Source organism: Liolophura sinensis, chromosome 9 (genome assembly GCF_032854445.1).
Source record: "Liolophura sinensis isolate JHLJ2023 chromosome 9, CUHK_Ljap_v2, whole genome shotgun sequence".
NCBI classification, from domain to species: domain Eukaryota; kingdom Metazoa; phylum Mollusca; class Polyplacophora; order Chitonida; family Chitonidae; genus Liolophura; species Liolophura sinensis.
This window is the reverse complement of record NC_088303.1, coordinates 20,220,735-20,239,559: the sequence shown is the minus strand read 5'-3', so window position 1 is coordinate 20,239,559 and position 18,825 is coordinate 20,220,735. Positions and strand designations below refer to the sequence as shown.

The window sequence follows — 18,825 nt, the reverse complement described above, 5'->3', positions numbered from 1 at the left end:
GTCAAATTAATCCGCATTCTTCAGGTTTGTTGAACAGGTAACGTTAGATTTTCTCTCTTGTGAGTGTTGGTTTAATTATATTTTATACCTACATCGACAGATCCAACAGCTAATGAATAAATAGCCAACAATCTACCTTATTACTTAAGCCTTACTTTTCGTCTCTGAGACGGTTGGTAAATCATTCTTGATATTGGCAAATACAGGCCTCATTGACAGTCATGTGACATACACCTGTACATACTTGCACGATATTTTAGAGGTAGATGTATACTTAAAAATCATATCGGTAGACATAACAATCAATTGAAATACCATGCAATGTGCCTCGGTCATAAACAAAGTTGCAAGAGAGTGTGTTTACAGGCCAGTGACCTTGAATAAAACCTAGGTCAACATCAAGGTCAATGAAAAACGATATGGTTCGATCTTCTATCTGACCAGGTGAACGTACGACACAAGTTTGATGCTGAAACTGCTTAAAATGCTCAAATCGCGTATACAAGCCTCTCACAAAACACAGCTTTAATTGTTGACCCCCATGCATGTTGTCAAAAACTGGCTACGGTCACCCCAGAATATAGGGTCTTCTCCAATGCCAAAGTGTACATATGATATAAGGTTGGTTGAAACCTGGCTGTATATATAAGTAAACCTTCAAGAGATAGAATGTTTACCGAAAACGGACAGACGGACGGATGGACGAAAAACTGATGCCGATCTCTATGAGAATACCCGTAGGGGGCTTTTCACCCAGGGGTAAAAAAGCGTGTGGAGACTTTATGGTATTAATGTTACGCCTTGAATACGATGAATACGCCTTGTATTCAAGAATATTTCGTCCACACCACGGCGGCCAGAAATCAGGTACAGCTGTTCACCAACTACGGGTACATGTACATGGCAAATCCACTGGCGTGGGGGGACAACCCTCTCATTGCCCAGCGGCTTGTGGCTTCAACCAGCCAACGAAGGTCGCGAGATGCCTGTTTATGAAAACTTTGACTTTATATTGTCATTTTAATCAGAGTTATTTTTAAACAAAATCTTAGCTGTGCTCTGCGGGCTGGATCTTTTGGAAATGTCATTGGAAATGTCACCATATGAGACATGCTTGTTTAACTGTCCTTCCAGCAAATAATGGGGAAGTACCGGAAGTACATGTTACTGGCATCCTTACAACGATCTCCATGATTAGAATATTGCCGACGTTTTAAGCCGCGCATATAATCATGTATTCTGACATGAGAACAGTATATGATATTTTCACTACTATATAAACTGTAAAATATTAGGTTTATTAGTAGTATATGGACGTATAATTCCGCACATTTTGAAATTCCAAACCATGTGCACGTCCGTAAACACATTCACTACATGAAACATGCCTGCATTATGGTGGGAGGAAACCGGGTAGAGCCCCGGGGGAAAACGCACGATCATCCGCAGGCTGCTGACAAACCTTCCCACGTACGGCCGGAGAGGTAGCCAGCATGAGCTGGACACGAACTCACAGCGACCGCATTGGTGGGAGGCTAGTGGGTCATTGCGCCGTGCTCCCACGTTTTGAAGTTGTACACTACATGGGAATCCCGAATGCTTAGTCTTACGCTCAAGCATACCAAGTAAAATGTCCATACATTTACATGCCCATTTACTTCTTCAGGACAGCCTCCAGGTGTCGACTTAATCGTCTACTTACTAATTACACAAACCGGTACTACCCAATTGTCTGTTTCCCATAATAGCCACGGACCCCTCCGGCACCTATATATGCATGTACACAGATTGGCTCTTGTACATAAAAATGCTCATTTGTTCACCATATAAGTAGAGTGCATGTATAAATTTTGTTGAAATATGTATTTTGAGGGGAACTCATTTGTCTTTCGCCTGTTTAAAAAATATGTGCATATATATATATATACATTGTCATGTGTGATGTAATTAATGTGAATATGGGAAAGGTTATTACCATTGCTTTTCAGGTGTTCTCGTGTGTGCATAGACGTTTTTACAGGGTGGGTCGTTTTGTGCACGAGGCATGGAAGGGATCGGTAACGGGAGAGATAGTGACCAGGGGAGCAGTTCAAGTTCGTGTGTTTTTTTTTATTATGCTGATTTGTGTATTTTTGTACCATTGACGTTATATAACACAATTGGTTCAGGTGTAACAGAATACACCTTTTCAATTGAAGGTGTATAACTGCTGCATATCCTATAGAAGTGTAACATGTCATACAGCTGTAATATACGCCTTGTTACTGTCATATATGTTTTTTTCATAATTTACACTATACGCGTCAAACATCATTATACCAATCCTATATTTAGTACATTTTTTCATAAATTTGACACTTTTAATGAAATTAAAAAGTGACGATTGAGAACTAAAAATTGAGTAAAGTATGAAGGGGCAAATCTGAAATAAATTGTGGTGTCCACTAAATGTTGTTTGAATATTGTTATTTCTGTTATAAAAGGTGAATAGTGTAAAAGATTTATTTATTTATTTGATCGGTGTTTTACGCCGTACTCAAGAATATTTCACTTATACGACGGCGGCCAGCAATATGGTGGGAGGAAACCGGGCAGAGCCCGGTGGAAACCCATAACCATCCCACGTACTGCAGGAGAGGAAACCAACATGAGCTGGACTTGAACTCACAGCGACCGCATTGGTGAGAGGTTCCTGGGTGATTACGCTGCGTTAGCGCGCTAACCAACTGAGCCACGGAGGCCCCAGTGTAAAAGATAGAATATTCTCACACCCGTCTGTAATAAATCTATATGGTATGCATGTATATTATATATAGTCACAGTGGTGAAGGCTTGTACATAGTTACTTCACGGAACATATGCCTGTATGGATGATCGTGGATTACTCTAGAGTGATATAATGATCTGTAAGTTATGAAGCGAGAAGGAATCGTGTATATACATACATTAATTGTATGAAAGATTTCGGCCTATTTTCCGTTTACTGTTCTCAAGCCATGTAAGTTCGCGTGAACTGTCTGGTGTTTTGGACAAGCAAGCATGTACAAGCAAATGTAGACTGTGCCGTATGTACTAGGTGATATAATGCATGGTGTGTTTTTATTATGAGCAGTTGGCAATAACTTAGATAGCGACCGCATTGGTGAGAGATAGGCTTAGGCCTGGCTAAGCGCGGCATGGATACGCCTAACTCTATTAATATTCGACATATGGGTTTTTGGACATCATACCGACATAGAATATCGACTGTCCTTGGCATCACTGGAAACTGATGACAGCGTCTCCCTTACATGTTACCAGCTTTATTAACTATTTATATAATTATTTGCGACGTATTTCTTTGGGAACTAGTGTTTTGGGTTGCTCTCTTGAGTGTGCATTCATTAGTTTGGAAAGCTCCTTTCATGGTCTACGAGTGGTATACATTTGTCTGATTTTAATAAAATTTCCAAGATTCTTGGCTCCCATAATGCACTTTCTCGAGGTGCTGCACTCGTACATTGGGACATTTCTGGCTTCTGTATAGCCCAATATATAAAGAATCGCCCGTAAGCGAAATTTTATCGTGTTTATGCAGTAGGTGTAAAATCATTCTATAAAAAATCAACCGATTTCTTCGTATTATACTGTACTCGTGCATAGGGTACTTCACACCATCATGCAAGACATAATAAACTGACTTATATGATTGCATACGCTGCCATAATATGTCACTAGCATACAGGTACAGAAAGTCTTCAGCGGTAGTGTGGTTCTTTTAGAGATTGAAAATATTTATTATCAGACAGTCATATTGTTAAGTTGTAATAGACTAAAGCAAATAATATTTACTGTTTGTCGTACAGTGAGAACACGTAGGCCTAAATACCATGTGCATACCATCATGCACATAAATCTACATGAAACATGTGACATGCTCCTTTTCGTGTATATCGACAGCCTAATAGTTACATACATGTAGTATGGGGATGCAGGCTGGTCACAGGTGTATGCTAAACCATAAGAAATATCTCGAACGATATGAAGCACAGAAGAGTCGCCAGATATTTACATTTATAAAGGCCTGTTTAAGTTCATATACACTTATATGTGCTTGTGTCACCTTGTTATTTGTATCTTGGAACGCTTTCTGTACTCAATCTATATGCGAACTGACCTTGTTTGGTGCTGCTGAGCTAAGTCCGGAGATGGTAATCTAGCATCCATTGTAACGGAGTCCCAGAGAGCCAGTGCTGATGTTTCCACGTCCTTTGCAAATAGCGCGATGGTGCTTCCAGGTTCAGACGTTTATAACTGAGCAGGTATATACAAGGTACATGTATGCAGACCCACAACCCGTCACGCTCCGCTGGGCACTGTCTCTGTTTTACTCGAGGGTATTTTCAACCGGAATGTTTAACATTAAACAGACCGACGCATTTTAATGAGTTACATATATGCTGGTAAATGGACGTGTGGAATATCAGTTAGTGTATAAATTGCATACATACGCTTCTACTGAAGGGGAGCACAAGCTGATCTTTAATTTATACATTATTATAACAAATATGTAAAACCCTTGATCCATGCAGAGGCTGGTATACATCTATGCTTCAGCGAAATATGATGGTGCATGCAACTGATGCTGATTTTAATATTGCAAGTGCAAGAAGTCAGAATGATCACATTTTTATATATGTGCATTTCAAAGACATCGTAAAGCTCTTTCTCTTTGTGTAGACACTTTGCATGACCTGAATTTGAATTGTACATGAACTCGGTTTATTCGTATTTAATACCTGTATCGCCTGCATATATTTAATGCGCATTTAGAAATACAATATACTTTATCTCTTGTGTAGGCTGATATTCGATACCTGATCTTTCATGATTAATACAGTCATAGTAATATAGTTAATAGATAATATATCCACTTATAAGTCTAACTGGATCGTAACACCTCCTCTCAACATTCTGTAATGCACAGCTTACGTGTCATGTACACACATACACATTCGTATACTTCAGTCCTTCCTCCGGTACGTAGGAAGGCCTGCTAGCTAGGCTACCTGCGGGTGTTCCTGGGTTTTCCCCGCCCCCTTCCCGGTTTCCACCCACCATAATGCTGAACGCCGACGTATAAGTGAAATATTCTTGAGTATGGTGTAAAACACCAATCAAATAAATAAATAAATAAATAAACACTTCAATCCATTCCTGTTACACCAAGCAAGTCAAAGGTCACTTAGTTAAATTAAGCCTACAATGAAAACCTTCAGTTTTTCACAATACCGGTATATGAATTTTAGTATTAAAGCACACACACATAACATAAATTGTTTCAAGCCTCTATAGGCCTATCTACTGCATGGAAAAGTCATTATCTTTTCTACAATGTATACATGTAGGCATACTGCAAAATGTTGTAAAATCAAGTTTTTATATTTGTATAAACGGTAAAGTTTGAGTTTATGTGTTAGGAGTGGGGCTGATGTTCTGAAATCACATGAAGCATTCATGCGAGACTGGGCGTACACTTAAAGTAACGGTACGGGTAGTATCTATGTGAAATCGTGTGTATAATGAATTACAATTTGCGTCTAGGCTGAGATACAATATCCAGGTTTATGTGAGGGTGGGTGGTAGCTATATGAAGCTACATCTGTGTATCACGCATTATTGTGATGAACGTATTTGTGAGACAATTCACATCTGAGAAATAGGAAGAAAACCTAGCCAGAAATTTGTGAATTAAAGCAATGGTTAATGGGAAGCAGAGTTTTGAATTTGACTCGATGAATTAAGGTGCTATATGTATGTACGCTGTTATACTATGACGGATATCTCGCCGCACAAGTATACACAGTTTTACACCATTATGGGCTATACGACAAATTTAAGTTCACTTTCATTTCTGTTTGGATTTTATTTCTGAAATGTCAACTGTGTTTTCAACAGAATGTAATCCTGTGACATGATTTATTTATTTAATTATTTGACTGTTGTTTAACGGTCAAACAAATTGATGCGTTAACCTGGGCTGGTGTATCTATCGCTTATTGTGACCAAGACCTCACAACCAGCGAGGGCGGTGGAATAAACTCTCTGTCCAAGGTCCGATTTGAACTCACAACTCGTGTGTCCTACAAAGATTGAAAGACAAGGGCCCTTTATCACCACATCACGGCCTGCTGTCGGTATGGCATAATGTCAGGATATTTGTGAGGTGCCTAGCGATGATCTTCTGTGGCCTCTGGTCGGTTTTCAACTCTCACAAAAATGCCCCCGTCCGTCACATTAGTATGACGAATCAGTCAAACTTCTTGAATACAATGAAATATGTTAAGTTCTGCTTGGATACGAGAATATATATGTGATATTATACCCTAAATATATACAAATATGCAATGAATGTACAATTAGCTTCAACTGATATACGATATCTCGTTATCTCGTCACACTTTATTACTTAATTTTAGCAAAATTAATGGAAATTCCTTTTTAAAATATAGAGGCGTCGGTTCTAACATTGCATGAAAAATTGGGCAGTAAACTTCTAGCGAAGGTATCTTTATGATATGGCTGAAATATAACCATAATTTGTCAAACGTTTGTATAATTATTACATTCCAAAACGTAAGCATTTTCACCTCTTGCTCAATACCTTGATTAGCCTGTTTATTGAGAATGATTTTTACTGAGTATGGCGTGAAACACCAATCGAATGGCTAAATTAATCAATCAGTGATGATTTTCTGCTAACTGTGTCACCAAGCTTGTGTTTAATATGCGTACATTTGTTTTTGCTCTGCACGCTTAACTAACAGTAGTAACAAAAGCATGCGGAAATGTCCAGCATCTGTCTACCCATAGCAAATTACTTTGGGTTGTATGTGAACTAAACACAACTGCAGTGTTGTTGATATGGTACAAGTGTAACATTAGCCTTAATTTCTAGATCACACACGTTTAATCCGAGAATCTCGCGAGAGATCTCCTCCCTTTCACTGTATATCAGAGTCAACCTGTTAAATGACTTGGATAAAAAACAATCGATGCATTGAAGGCAGATGAGAGTCAAGAGTATGGCGTCTGGTGGAACCGGGTCAGAAGAATACAGACAGCAGGTAAATAACGGTAAAACCAAAATAGAAGGATCGTCCTGTAGGCCTACAGATGGTCTGTAAATTTATATCTCTGAGAGTACAATAGGCGGCGATAATTCATTCGATGATTGTTAACTGCCATTTGATCCTATTTCACCGGAATCGGCCAAATTCTATCAATATGCTTTTGTATGGAACTCGTTTTTGGTCAAGACAAGTACATCTATCTCTATATCCTTTGCCAAAAATGTATGTTTTTGCAATTATAATACAAATACAATTTACTTTCGGTTTCGGTTCTAACGGTAATTTTTATACACTAGTGTCAATAAATGGATCCATATGTGAGTTAATTTTTTCTGTGCATATAAAAATACACGCAAGCTCCTAAGATCTCACGTTACGATGAACATTGTACCTATCAGCACGAGTCAGGTAAAATCTACCTGTACGTTAATAAAGGCATTGATAGGCCTTAAGTCGTATGCTACGTATTGTCAGAGCAATTATTAGTTAAACAACATGACCAATAAAGGGAAATGATATGCCACTGCACTGAGAGGACAAGGATGAGTTAAACAACATGACAAATAAAGGTAGGTGACACTTCGTTGTACGATCAGAACAGGGATAAACTAAACAACATGACACATAAAGGCAGGTGACACTTCGTTGTACGATCAGAACAAGGATAAACTAAACAACATGACAAATAAAGGCAGGTGACACTTCGTTGTACGATCAGAACAGGGATAAACTAAACAACATGACAAATAAAGGCAGGTGACACTTCGTTGTACGATCAGAACAGGGATAAACTAAACAACATGACAAATAAAGGTAGGTGACACTTTCTTGTACGATCAGAACGGGGATAAACTAAACAACATGACAAATAAAGGTAGGTGACACTTCCTTGTACGATCAGAACAGGGATAAACTAAACAACATGACAAATAAAGGTAGGTGACACTTCCTTGTACGATCAGAACAGGGATAAACTAAACAACATGACACATAAAGGCAGGTGACACTTCGTTGTACGATCAGAACAGGGATAAACTAAACAACATGACAAATAAAGGCAGGTGACACTTCGTTGTACGATCAGAACAGGGATAAACTAAACAACATGACCAATAAAGGGAATTATTAAGCCACTGAACTCAGAGGACATACTGATTTCCTTCTTAGGTGCTATCTGTACAGGAGCTCTTCAAAGGACGATTCCAAGAAAGGGAAATTTTGGCTTTACTCAGAAGATTTAATTTTGACAATGATGAGACGGTTGAATTTATCATGAACCGTAAGTACACATTTAACAGTGTAAATGTCACTTGGGATGACTGCTCTTGTGAGAGTTATCTGACCACATTGAATAAAGTGTTCATATTTTAACACTCGTCAGTGTTCACATTCAAGTATCCAACATGTTAATCAACATCTTAAACCACCTCTTGAGCGAGAGTTAAAAAATATTTTAAACTTTAAATGGATCTGGAATATGAACCCCTTTGAAGAGTGTTGGGACATTAACCCTTTTTAAAACTTTTCAGATACATGGAACTCTTATTAGTGCATTCACTTCTCGAGATCTGTACAGTGTTAAATGTAACACTAGTTTTAGGAGAACAATAATGAAATCTTTTTCACGCATAATTTAACATGTGACAAAAATGAATCGACTATACCTTCGAGAAATGTTGTTTTTTTCCTTATATACGTATATATGCTAAGTCTAATTGATACCTTCCAGTGTTACCTCATGGAACAAGACATTGGTTCTGTCGTTATGCATAAATATATATTTTACGATCAGTTAACAAGTATTGCGGTCACTGTTACAGATGAACCGAAGGAAATCCGAGATTTGATCCAAGAGGACATGAAGGCAAATGAGGTATAGTTTCTCATGCGCTCACAACAAAACCCTTAATTCACCAGCTGTGTCTTTACTCCCCAAATCGCTGTAGCATAATGTGACCAATGCCAGGAGGTCTATGATGTACTGCGCAGTGATGGAAAATTGTAAAACAATTGTGGCAACTGACAGCTTATTTATTTCATCGGCTGTCATTTAATTTATGGCCGGCAGTACAAACTGTGTATAGTGAAAGAACATCAGCGATCCTCTTTTAGTTTGAGAGAAATTTACATACAGACCTAAGTCCGGTCATGTTCACATTCACTGTCCAGTAAACAAGCAGCTAACCACATAATGCATACCCCTCACAGAAAATGACCCCAGTATGCATTGTCTCTCGGTACCATCAAAGAGCCAGATATGTCACTATGGAATCCGAGCAGCTAACCTGTGAAAATTTTAGAACCATTTACAATTATATGTATGCATTCGATGCAGGTTTTGCTGAGGTGCAGTAGAAGATTTTCTGAGAATATGCAAAGGATTTGTAGGTTTATTGTATACAGTTTCTGCAAAGGGGCCCTATAGAGGCTCTACAACGGTACTGCAGGGTTTCTGCACAGGTTCTACAGCAGTACTGTGGCGTCTGTAGAGGCCCTGCAGAGGTTCTACAGCGGAGCTGTAGTGTGCATGCAGAGTTTCTGACCGTGGGATCACGAAGCGATCTTAGACTTAAGTTAAAATTTCAAATCACTTTAAAATTGTTATTTCTTGCGCAACAAGGACAAAATACTGCTCGACAACGTAAATTCTGGGTAACTTATTGTAAAACAAATACTAGCCAAAATAACAGAAAGGAACATACCAACTTTAATGATTGAAATTTTGATTGAAAATTTTTAATGATTGAAAGTTTAAGATCCCTTCGTGATCTTGGGGAGTATAGAGGTTCTGTAGAGGCTCTTCAAAGCTGCTGTAGAGTGTCTGCAGATGTTCTTTAGAGGCTCTTCAAAGGTGCTGTAGTGTCTGTACAGGTTTTGCAGAGGTTCTACAGCCACGCTGCAGAGGTTATACAGAGATTCTTCACTGGTACTGTATTAAGAATTTGCAGAGGTTCTCTAGAGGAAATTTTAATTAAGTTTATTTAATGTTTATCACGAAACTTTTCGTTAACGGTATTACTGCTAATGTTCCTTACCATGATCGCCATAAATGTAACTACATTTAGAACCGTCATTATTTAAGCAAATAATTTCATTAATTTATAACTAACAACTGAAGAACACGAGATGGGCGAAAATCCGGTTAATGTAGGCCTGTTGGACAAATCGTGCTAGTTGTATATTTTATGCCCAGCTTAGCAATATAAAGGTTTCGAGATACGACGCCTCCACAACAGTGACGTCTATTTCCAACGTAATGTCGTCGCTTTACAGCACAGTATACGGTCAGTGTGCTAATGTTAATATGGGGTGGATGTAGAATATAGAAAACTAATTAAAAACGTTGGTTTTGATGGGTTTGGATATCAAATTTTGTAGAAATAATGATATTCTTCCTTATTTTCATCTAATTATGGACGCTGTTATGTTGAAGGTAGGCAAGTGGACCTAGCGTGCCGTAAAGTGACAGCGTCATTTTGCACTGCATGTATTTATAAAGTAATGGATTGACTGGACAATTGTGTATTGAAAGAAAAGTGAGATTGCGTGAACTACGTCTTTCTTTGACTAACAAATTATAGTTTGTTTCAATCAGAGTTTTCTATCCCGTTGCGACGAAGCGAAACGTTTGGACGTCCAAAAAATGCGGATTTCATGCCGTGTTCGTCAGTTTGCTTGTCAGGGCTGCGACAACATGTGGTGGAAAAACGTGCCCACGCGAAAGCCGGTCAGTATGTGTGTAGTAACGAACAGGCATGGTTATGGTGCTTCATGTGAAGGACTTATCTGGGTCTTGAACACTATACATAGGCGTAAAACGGAAGCTGTTTTATCAGTCCTTTCTGATATTTTTTAAATAGCTGCCGGTTTCATGGGCGAAGATGATGAATGCGGATAATCCTTAATTTATAGTATTGATCTTTATAAAAAAAAATATTGTTACAGCTATGATTTAATGTACACTCAGATTTCTCTAATGCCCCATATGTATCCGGTAATATCAGTTGGTTGTAACACTCCTTATTCTTGTTGTTTTCAACAAGTACTAATTTATCACCTTCTGTTATCAACAGGTATCTGAGTGTAACAGATGTCATCAGAAGTTTGACCCCGTGCCCAAGGAGTACGAATGGGGGCGAGCTAAATTCTTATGTCTCTGTGGAAACACCTTCACGTAAATCATATGTCTGTTCTTAGATTTGATAATAGTCTGATGGTGACCATAATGCTCATTCATGTGGCTAAAGCGATGTTATATTGATTGAGGCAAGGCTTTGATGCCTAGGTCTACAATGTGGTGATCTAGACAGTGTTCTAAAGGTTGGAGAGATATTCCCATGGCTAAGATGATGTTCTGAATAATGCCTATGGCTGTGATATCATTTTTAAAAGAACATCCTGGTGGTTATGTCAGTGCTCTTATGATTGAGACAATAATGTACTGTGTGCCACAGTGATTTGATGGCTACGACAATATTCTGGTTTTCAAGTCAACCCTCTGTGGGCTAAAAGAATTTCGTGATTTAGACATTGTTCTGATAATTGACACAATAATATACACTACAAAATTGTAATGTCTAAGGCAATGTTCTAGAAACTGCTAGATTGTTTAGATTGCTACAGCCAGGTTCTTCGGACCAAAACAATGCTCCGTCTTTTTGAAGATCTAGGGGTCGAAAGCAACATCCGTGTACCAGCAGTCAAGTAAAAGGGACATACAAATATTCTTGGGGAATGAATTCAATCAGTATCCAAATCGTGTACCACGAATTTGGATATTTTGCCTTTAGGTCTTAAGAACTTGCTGAACATCTAGGCTTATGCAATATCCTCCCAAAGAGAGTGATAACACGTGCTACTCTCATATGATGTACACCTTGGCTCATGCAATATCCAAACGAATAGGGCAATAACACGTGCCTCTCATATGCTGTACACCTTGGTTCTTGCAATGTCCACCTGAAGAGAATAATAAGACGTGCCTCTCATATGCTGTGCAACTTGGCTTATACAATATCTTCCCATAGAGGGCAATAACACATGCCTCTCATATGCTGTACACCTTGACCCATGCAATATCCACCCGAAGAGAGTAATAGCACGTGCCTCTCATATTCTGTACACCTTGACTCATGCAATATCCACCCATGAGAGTAATAATATGTGCCTATCATATGCTGTACACCTTGGTTCATGCAATATCCACCCAAAGAGAATAATAACACGTGCCTCTCATACGCTGTACACCTTGGCTCATGCGATATCCACCCGAATAGGGTAATAACACGTGCCTCTCATACGCTGTACACCTTGGCTCATGCGATATCCACCCGAAGAGAGTAATAACACGTGCCTCTCATATGCTGTACACCTTGGCTCATGCAATATCCACCCGAATAAGGTAGTAACACGTGCCTCTCATATGCTGTACACCTTGGCTCATGCAATATCCACCCGAATAGGGTAATATCATGTGCCTCTCATACGCTGTACACCTTGGTTCATGCAATATCCACCCGAATAAGGTAATAACACGTGCCTCTCATATGCTGTACACCTTGGTTCATGCAATATCCACCCGAATAGGGTAATAACTGGTGCCTCTCATACGCTGTCCACCAGAAGAGAGTAATATCACGTGCCTCTCATATTCTGTACAGAGTAAAGTAAACACGAGATAACACGGTACACACGAAAACATATACATCTACACTATGATTTTGCACATGTATTTGACGTGAAAAGAAGTGGGAATCGTCTATACAAATTACTATATGCATAACTTGTATTGTACAGAAGCCCTCTTATGGCACGAAATAAGTTAATCCAAAGCGGCGAGCAAAGCGTATTTAAAAGTACATTTGCTTATACTTGGCCAATTCAAGAACTCAACTTGACTATACATGATGTTACATACAGTGAAATCAGGGTCATGTTAATTTGAATTAAAATAGGAGGTACAGATTTGTGTTCGTGTTAAATCTTCTATAAACTTGGCTGTGGAAAATAGACACACTTCCACCTTTTGGTTAAGGCACACGATTTAGTTAAGGTTGTATGTGGGAAAGCACGGAAAGCGGCATAAGTATCATGTCAAACCTGCGTTGGCTATGAAACTCACAGATTCAAGTCGTTATTCTCTTTTTTATGATATCATCAAACCAAATAACAGGCTAACGTCGTTAACAGAAAAGTGCGAATAGCTAGCTCATTCGCCCACAGCGTATGTCTAACCGCAGGTTCGAACGAAGCTCTCGATGGTGCGGCGGTGACTTTAAGTCAAGAGGAAGACCTATGTCAAATATCTGACGAACAACATTCAGCCCGCTGCCACCTGTATCAAATCATACATGTAGTGTATGACCCTTTCTGTGATAACATATGTTTATTCCTTGCAGTGGTTTTTGTCAGAAAACGAACAGCAGTCAGTGTTACAAATGTGGTGAGCAGGTGTTTCCAACCACCATCCATCCACCCAAGCGTGAACCAGGCCCTAGACGAAGTACATACCAGCATTCCTGTGATGCCCCAGACTGTTCTTCCTCTCATCCGCATAACCCCACAAAGCGAGCGAGGCACCTGTGTGATGCTCCCGACTGGTCTGAAAACTCGGCTGGTTCACGTGCACGAGGTTGGTGGGGTTGGGGTTGGGGTTGGAGGGTGGGGTTGTCGCGGGGGGGGGGGGGGGGGGCGAAGGGTGGTTTGGTGGGCGGTGTGTGAATTCTGTATAAATTATTTAATGGCACACGGTTATTTGCTTATTTCCCAGTTGGGTTCAAAATATTCTAACGATTTAAAACACGAATAAAGAAAATAAATCAAAATATTGACAACTACCCCAAAGCCAGAACGCTATACAACCCTGTACACAATAAAACTTTCAAAATTAGCCTTATAATATTAGATGTAAGATACCCTATGGTGTATGGTTTTGGTATAGGCAGTACGATGTAAAGCCATAATTCATCAGTTTTTTGCTAAAAGAAACATTTCCAATATTATTATATTATTTCTAGAATTACGGTTCCATATGTCAAAATTAAGAATGATCTTTTTAAGAGTATACAATGTCAAACTCTTTTACATGTAAATGTGAAGTGAAATTCTAGTCGTCTACTACTTAATATGTAAGACCGTGATACCGAATTCTTGCGTCAGGTGCAAAAGTTACCTGAATCTTTCAGGTTTAAAACACTCACGCCTATGGAAGCAGATAGAGGACATCTCGCTACCTCGACATTTCTAACTCAGGGAGACGCAGCGAGGTAACGAGGTAGCGAAGCGAGTTAAAGAAGTTGCGAAGCGAGGAGAGGAGGTAACGAAGTAGCGAGGTAACGATGTGAGACAGCGAGGCAGCTACCTTTGCAAAGAGCGAGGTAGTGAGGCTTCAAGGCAGCGATGTAGCGATGTAGTGATGTAGCGAGATGGGGAGGAGTTATTATAATCACTTTAGTGTCAGGCTGGGGCATACACGGACATGTAAGTTGGGTCCTTGATACACCTAACCAGATGTGATGCCGGTTGAAATCAACACACTCCAATTGCCAGACCCTGGATCTATTACACAATACCCCATTTACTTAAATAAAAGACCTGGTGTGGTACGGCGGGGATCGGTCCCATTGCTAGAAACTGTGCACCTCAAGAAGCGAAACTGACTATACCTATGAGTGACAACAGAGGATACACTTCATTTTTCAGTTCTGTTTTACTCTTCTGGGGTTCTTATTTGCTTAACATGAAACTTATAAAGCTCCAAACATACACAGAAGATATGTATAAGTCATAAAATCGAAAAATCGTAGCATACTCCTGTCACACTGAAATATTTTTTGTTTAATTAGACATTGTGGAGAGGGGGAATTCACCCTACCACAAATGTGACTTTCTGAAAAATTCATGAGCAAGCATTTAAGTAATTAGATATATAAAAAATGTAAAGTTCAGCCTCATACTTTTGCTACGCATAACGTGTTAATGTTATAGATTGTTAGACGACCACTTGTGCTCTCAACCAGAATTCAAGTATGACTTAGCTACAAATTTAATAGCCACACTTTACGTAATATCACCTTAACAATTATCCATTCTAATTCATGATAACAATAATATAATGCAAGGCGGCCTATATCTTTATTCACACAGAAGTATTTTCCCAAACGAGAAAGGCCAACAAAGATTCTAACTCTTCCTTGTTCTCCACAACGACTTGGTTAGTTCACTGTACTATGAAGTATTCCTGATAGACGATGGCAGAAATACGGATTTTAAACTTGCCAAAATATAACAAAATTGATCACTTTATAGAGTTTATGTTTTACATATGAAGACAAACGAAACTTTGACAGCACATAGAAATACACACATGAAAGTTTCAGTAAAGATATGTTTCTGGTTAATGTTGGTCTTCATGCTGTAAATAAAAACAAAGTGCCTCGTTTGAACGAAAAATTGGCGTTTTTGATCGAGAGTCCCATTTAGCCGGGTTATTACAAAACAACCATCTCTTTTACTGTCATATAACTTATATGGGTACTTCGACCAGGCTGTATACTTCTGATTTGAAAATTTACACAATTGTGCAAGTATTTTGAAATTTGCACTTTTTTATTGTACCTCTCTGGGGGCTGATTCTCCGCCTTACCCTACCAGGTCCTTTATTTATTTACTCAATTGTTGCTTTACGCCGTATTCAAGAATATTTAACTTATTCGACGGTAGCCAATATGGGTGGACGGAAACCAGACAGAGCCCGCGGAAAATTTACGACCACCCCCTAGTTCCTGACAGACCTTCCTGTGTACAACCTGAGTAGAAGCCGGTCATAACTGGCCTTGAACTCATTGGGACCGCATTGGAGAGAGATTCTTGGATCATTACTCCACACTAGCGGATTAACCTCCCCAGTCGCTGAAATTTGAGTGATATACGTGTTGAGTGATGCAATACACCGGGGTGCAAGAACCCATCTTAAGAACGCAACTTATCTACAGTGTATGTCTCAGCCTGACACTATATTGAGTATAATAATTGCTGCCCACCTCGCTAGGTTGCTGCCTTGCTACCTCGCCCTTTGTAAAGGTCCAGGTAACGAGTTAGCGAGATTATGTTAATCTCGCTACCTCGCTTTCTCACTACTCTATTACCTCGTTACCTCGCTTGGCTATCTCGTTTGCTCGCTGCATCGCCCTGTATTAGAAAGGTCGAGGTAGCGAGATGTTCTCCTGCGAGGTAACGGCTTCCATAACACCAGTATGTAATGAAGAAGTGTTGAATGTACGCCCAGCTGAAATGTGGCAGTGAATAACAGTGCTTGAAGACATAGTTTTATAGGTCAAAAAATTAGGCCGATCTGAGTTTAGGCTGACTCGCTCACAAAAGACGACAATGAAGCACTTCCGTTGCATGATGATAATTAGGTAGGTTTATGTGGTGAATATTTTGCAATGAATAAACGTTTTTCTTAATATAGATGTGGGATCTTTTGACATAACCGGCTGTTTTGGATTTGAAGAGGGTCCACCTCTTCATGACCATTAGAAAAATAATTGGCATACATTAGACTACTCTATGCACCGATGGTTTTATGCTGTTTGAAAATATACGCTGAATTTGACCTGTTATTATCTTCCATTTTTTAAAAATATTTTCTGACCTTATTCTTCTGTCCCTATAGTATATAATCTCACTGCTTATAGTTATTTGTTTATTTCATTGTTGTTTCACGCCTTACTCCAGAATATTTCAATTATACTACGAGAATTGCCTACATATGTAAACCAGAATATTCGTACAACAGGGATACTCCCGTTTGTGACGGGAACAACTTTGGTTAAGCCTTAATCCATTATCCATTGTTGGGGCACCCGTGAATCTCTGATAATGGGTTTGATTTTCTCCCTTTTAATGATAACAGATTATCCAGACATCGACAAAGCACCACCGAAAACCTGCGTGAAAGCTAAAGTGAAGAATGTGCTTTACCCCAGTAATATCCACGTCAACGGTGATTCCACGGTCGCTTCCTTCCTGCCCGATTCCAGCTACAGAAGGTCTGTGTTCCGTCTGGGCCCTGGTATGCCTGACATCGGCGAAGTCGTTGACGACATGGGGTCCGACAGCGACTGATACCTCGTGAGGTCAGAGATGTAAAAATCATCCGCAATTTACTTTGTAAATCTTAGTTTGCACTCGTTGCGTGAAAGCTAAAGTGAAGAATGTGCTTTACCCCAGTAATATCCACATCAGCGGTTATTCCACCCACAATTTACTTTGTAAATCTTAGTATGCACTCATTGAACGTGTACAGGTTACGTGTGGCACTGTGTGAACTATATTCAGTTAGTTCATAGCGTAGTTTATTCCCCAGTGTAAAGTAAGACAATGTGTGAAGGATCTACTAGACCTGAAGTGACATGTTACCTTTTGATACCTCGCATTTTCCATATAATAGCTTAAATCTGGTGTAAGCTTCACTCCCTCTTCACTCGTAACGACCATTTTGGTTGTTCACAATGAGCAAGTGCATGTATACATTTACTGTCAACTCAACTCATTTTAAGGTTACTTGGTGTTTCAGCATGTTGTGAAAATACTGTAAAATGTTCCAGCTGAATAATTAACTTTTCACTTTATCAAGGATCATTTTTGATTAAGTTAAGTTGGTGCTTTATAAACTCCAAGAGAAAAGCTTTCACGTAAGCACAAAGGCTCCTGTTAAACATTGTTATTTTTCTATTACTATTGTTATGATTTTTGGTATTTTTTCTGGGAAATTAGTTTACAATAAGGTTAATAATAGTTGTGCCATCTCCCACTATACGCTCAATACCAAGCCTAATACACAAGGGAACACGGGATGTATAAAGGTGCACATGTACCAGTGAATTTTTGAAATATTTCACAAATCTTCTTTTTTTAGTATACCAGAATAAAGACTATGATACAGCCAATACTGATCGACTTATGTTTATTGGTCTTCTACTAATTATTTGGTTGATTTGTGGTGCATTATTGATATTAAATCTATTCACTGACTTAAAGTGTGATTGGTTTTTACAATGGTGTCAGAAGTGGATAAGTCTATGCCCATAAATGTCAGTTTGTTCATTCTGAAATGGCATTTCTCAACATTTAAAGTTACGTCTCACTCACAAGCTGTTGTCATGATCTTGTACATCTTTCCGTGCACAATTATGTCATCAGATAGATCCTTGCACCCTCACTGCTCTGCATGCATTGTTGTAATGCTGATACGTCTCTGGAGCTGAGCTTAGGCCAAACATCAAGCGTTTGTACAAATATAGTCCCATCGGAGTCGCAAACATTGTAATGTGGCGTGTCTCCTTGGCAAGGGCTCTCTGATGATATCCCAATCGCAGATCGAGCTTGCTGAACACAGTACTACCATTCATGTTAAGAAGGATTTCGTCAACGTATTGAATGACGTTCTCATAACACAGCTTCATTTAGTCGTCGTATGTGAATATATAGCGTAATTTTTCCACTCGGTTTCGGCACTATTACAATGGGACTGACTGGCGAGGCTGGTAGAGCCGTTAAACTTTCTCAGTTATTTCCAAGTTCTGTTTTTCTTTCACTTTTGATCGCAAATGGAACGGAATTCTCTTGACGGTTTGCGCCACCGGCTTTACCTCAGGATTTAGATCAACTTTCACTTCACAGACTTTCATTTTTCGAGCTCCTTACAAGC

At 39.2% G+C, this 18,825-nt stretch overlaps 1 protein-coding gene across 1 annotated transcript; it reads left to right on the top strand.

Annotated features, from left to right (window-relative positions):
* Positions 1 to 6,976: 6,976 nt before the first annotated feature.
* Positions 6,977 to 18,044, top strand: LOC135474680 (shiftless antiviral inhibitor of ribosomal frameshifting protein homolog). Its single transcript, XM_064754235.1, has 7 exons — positions 6,977 to 7,106; positions 8,280 to 8,391; positions 8,933 to 8,985; positions 10,708 to 10,839; positions 11,186 to 11,286; positions 13,511 to 13,743; positions 17,029 to 18,044. Exons 1-7 carry the CDS (start codon positions 7,050 to 7,052, stop codon positions 17,238 to 17,240), a joined length of 900 nt encoding a protein of 299 aa, XP_064610305.1. The 5' UTR covers positions 6,977 to 7,049; the 3' UTR covers positions 17,241 to 18,044.
* Positions 18,045 to 18,825: the final 781 nt, after the last annotated feature.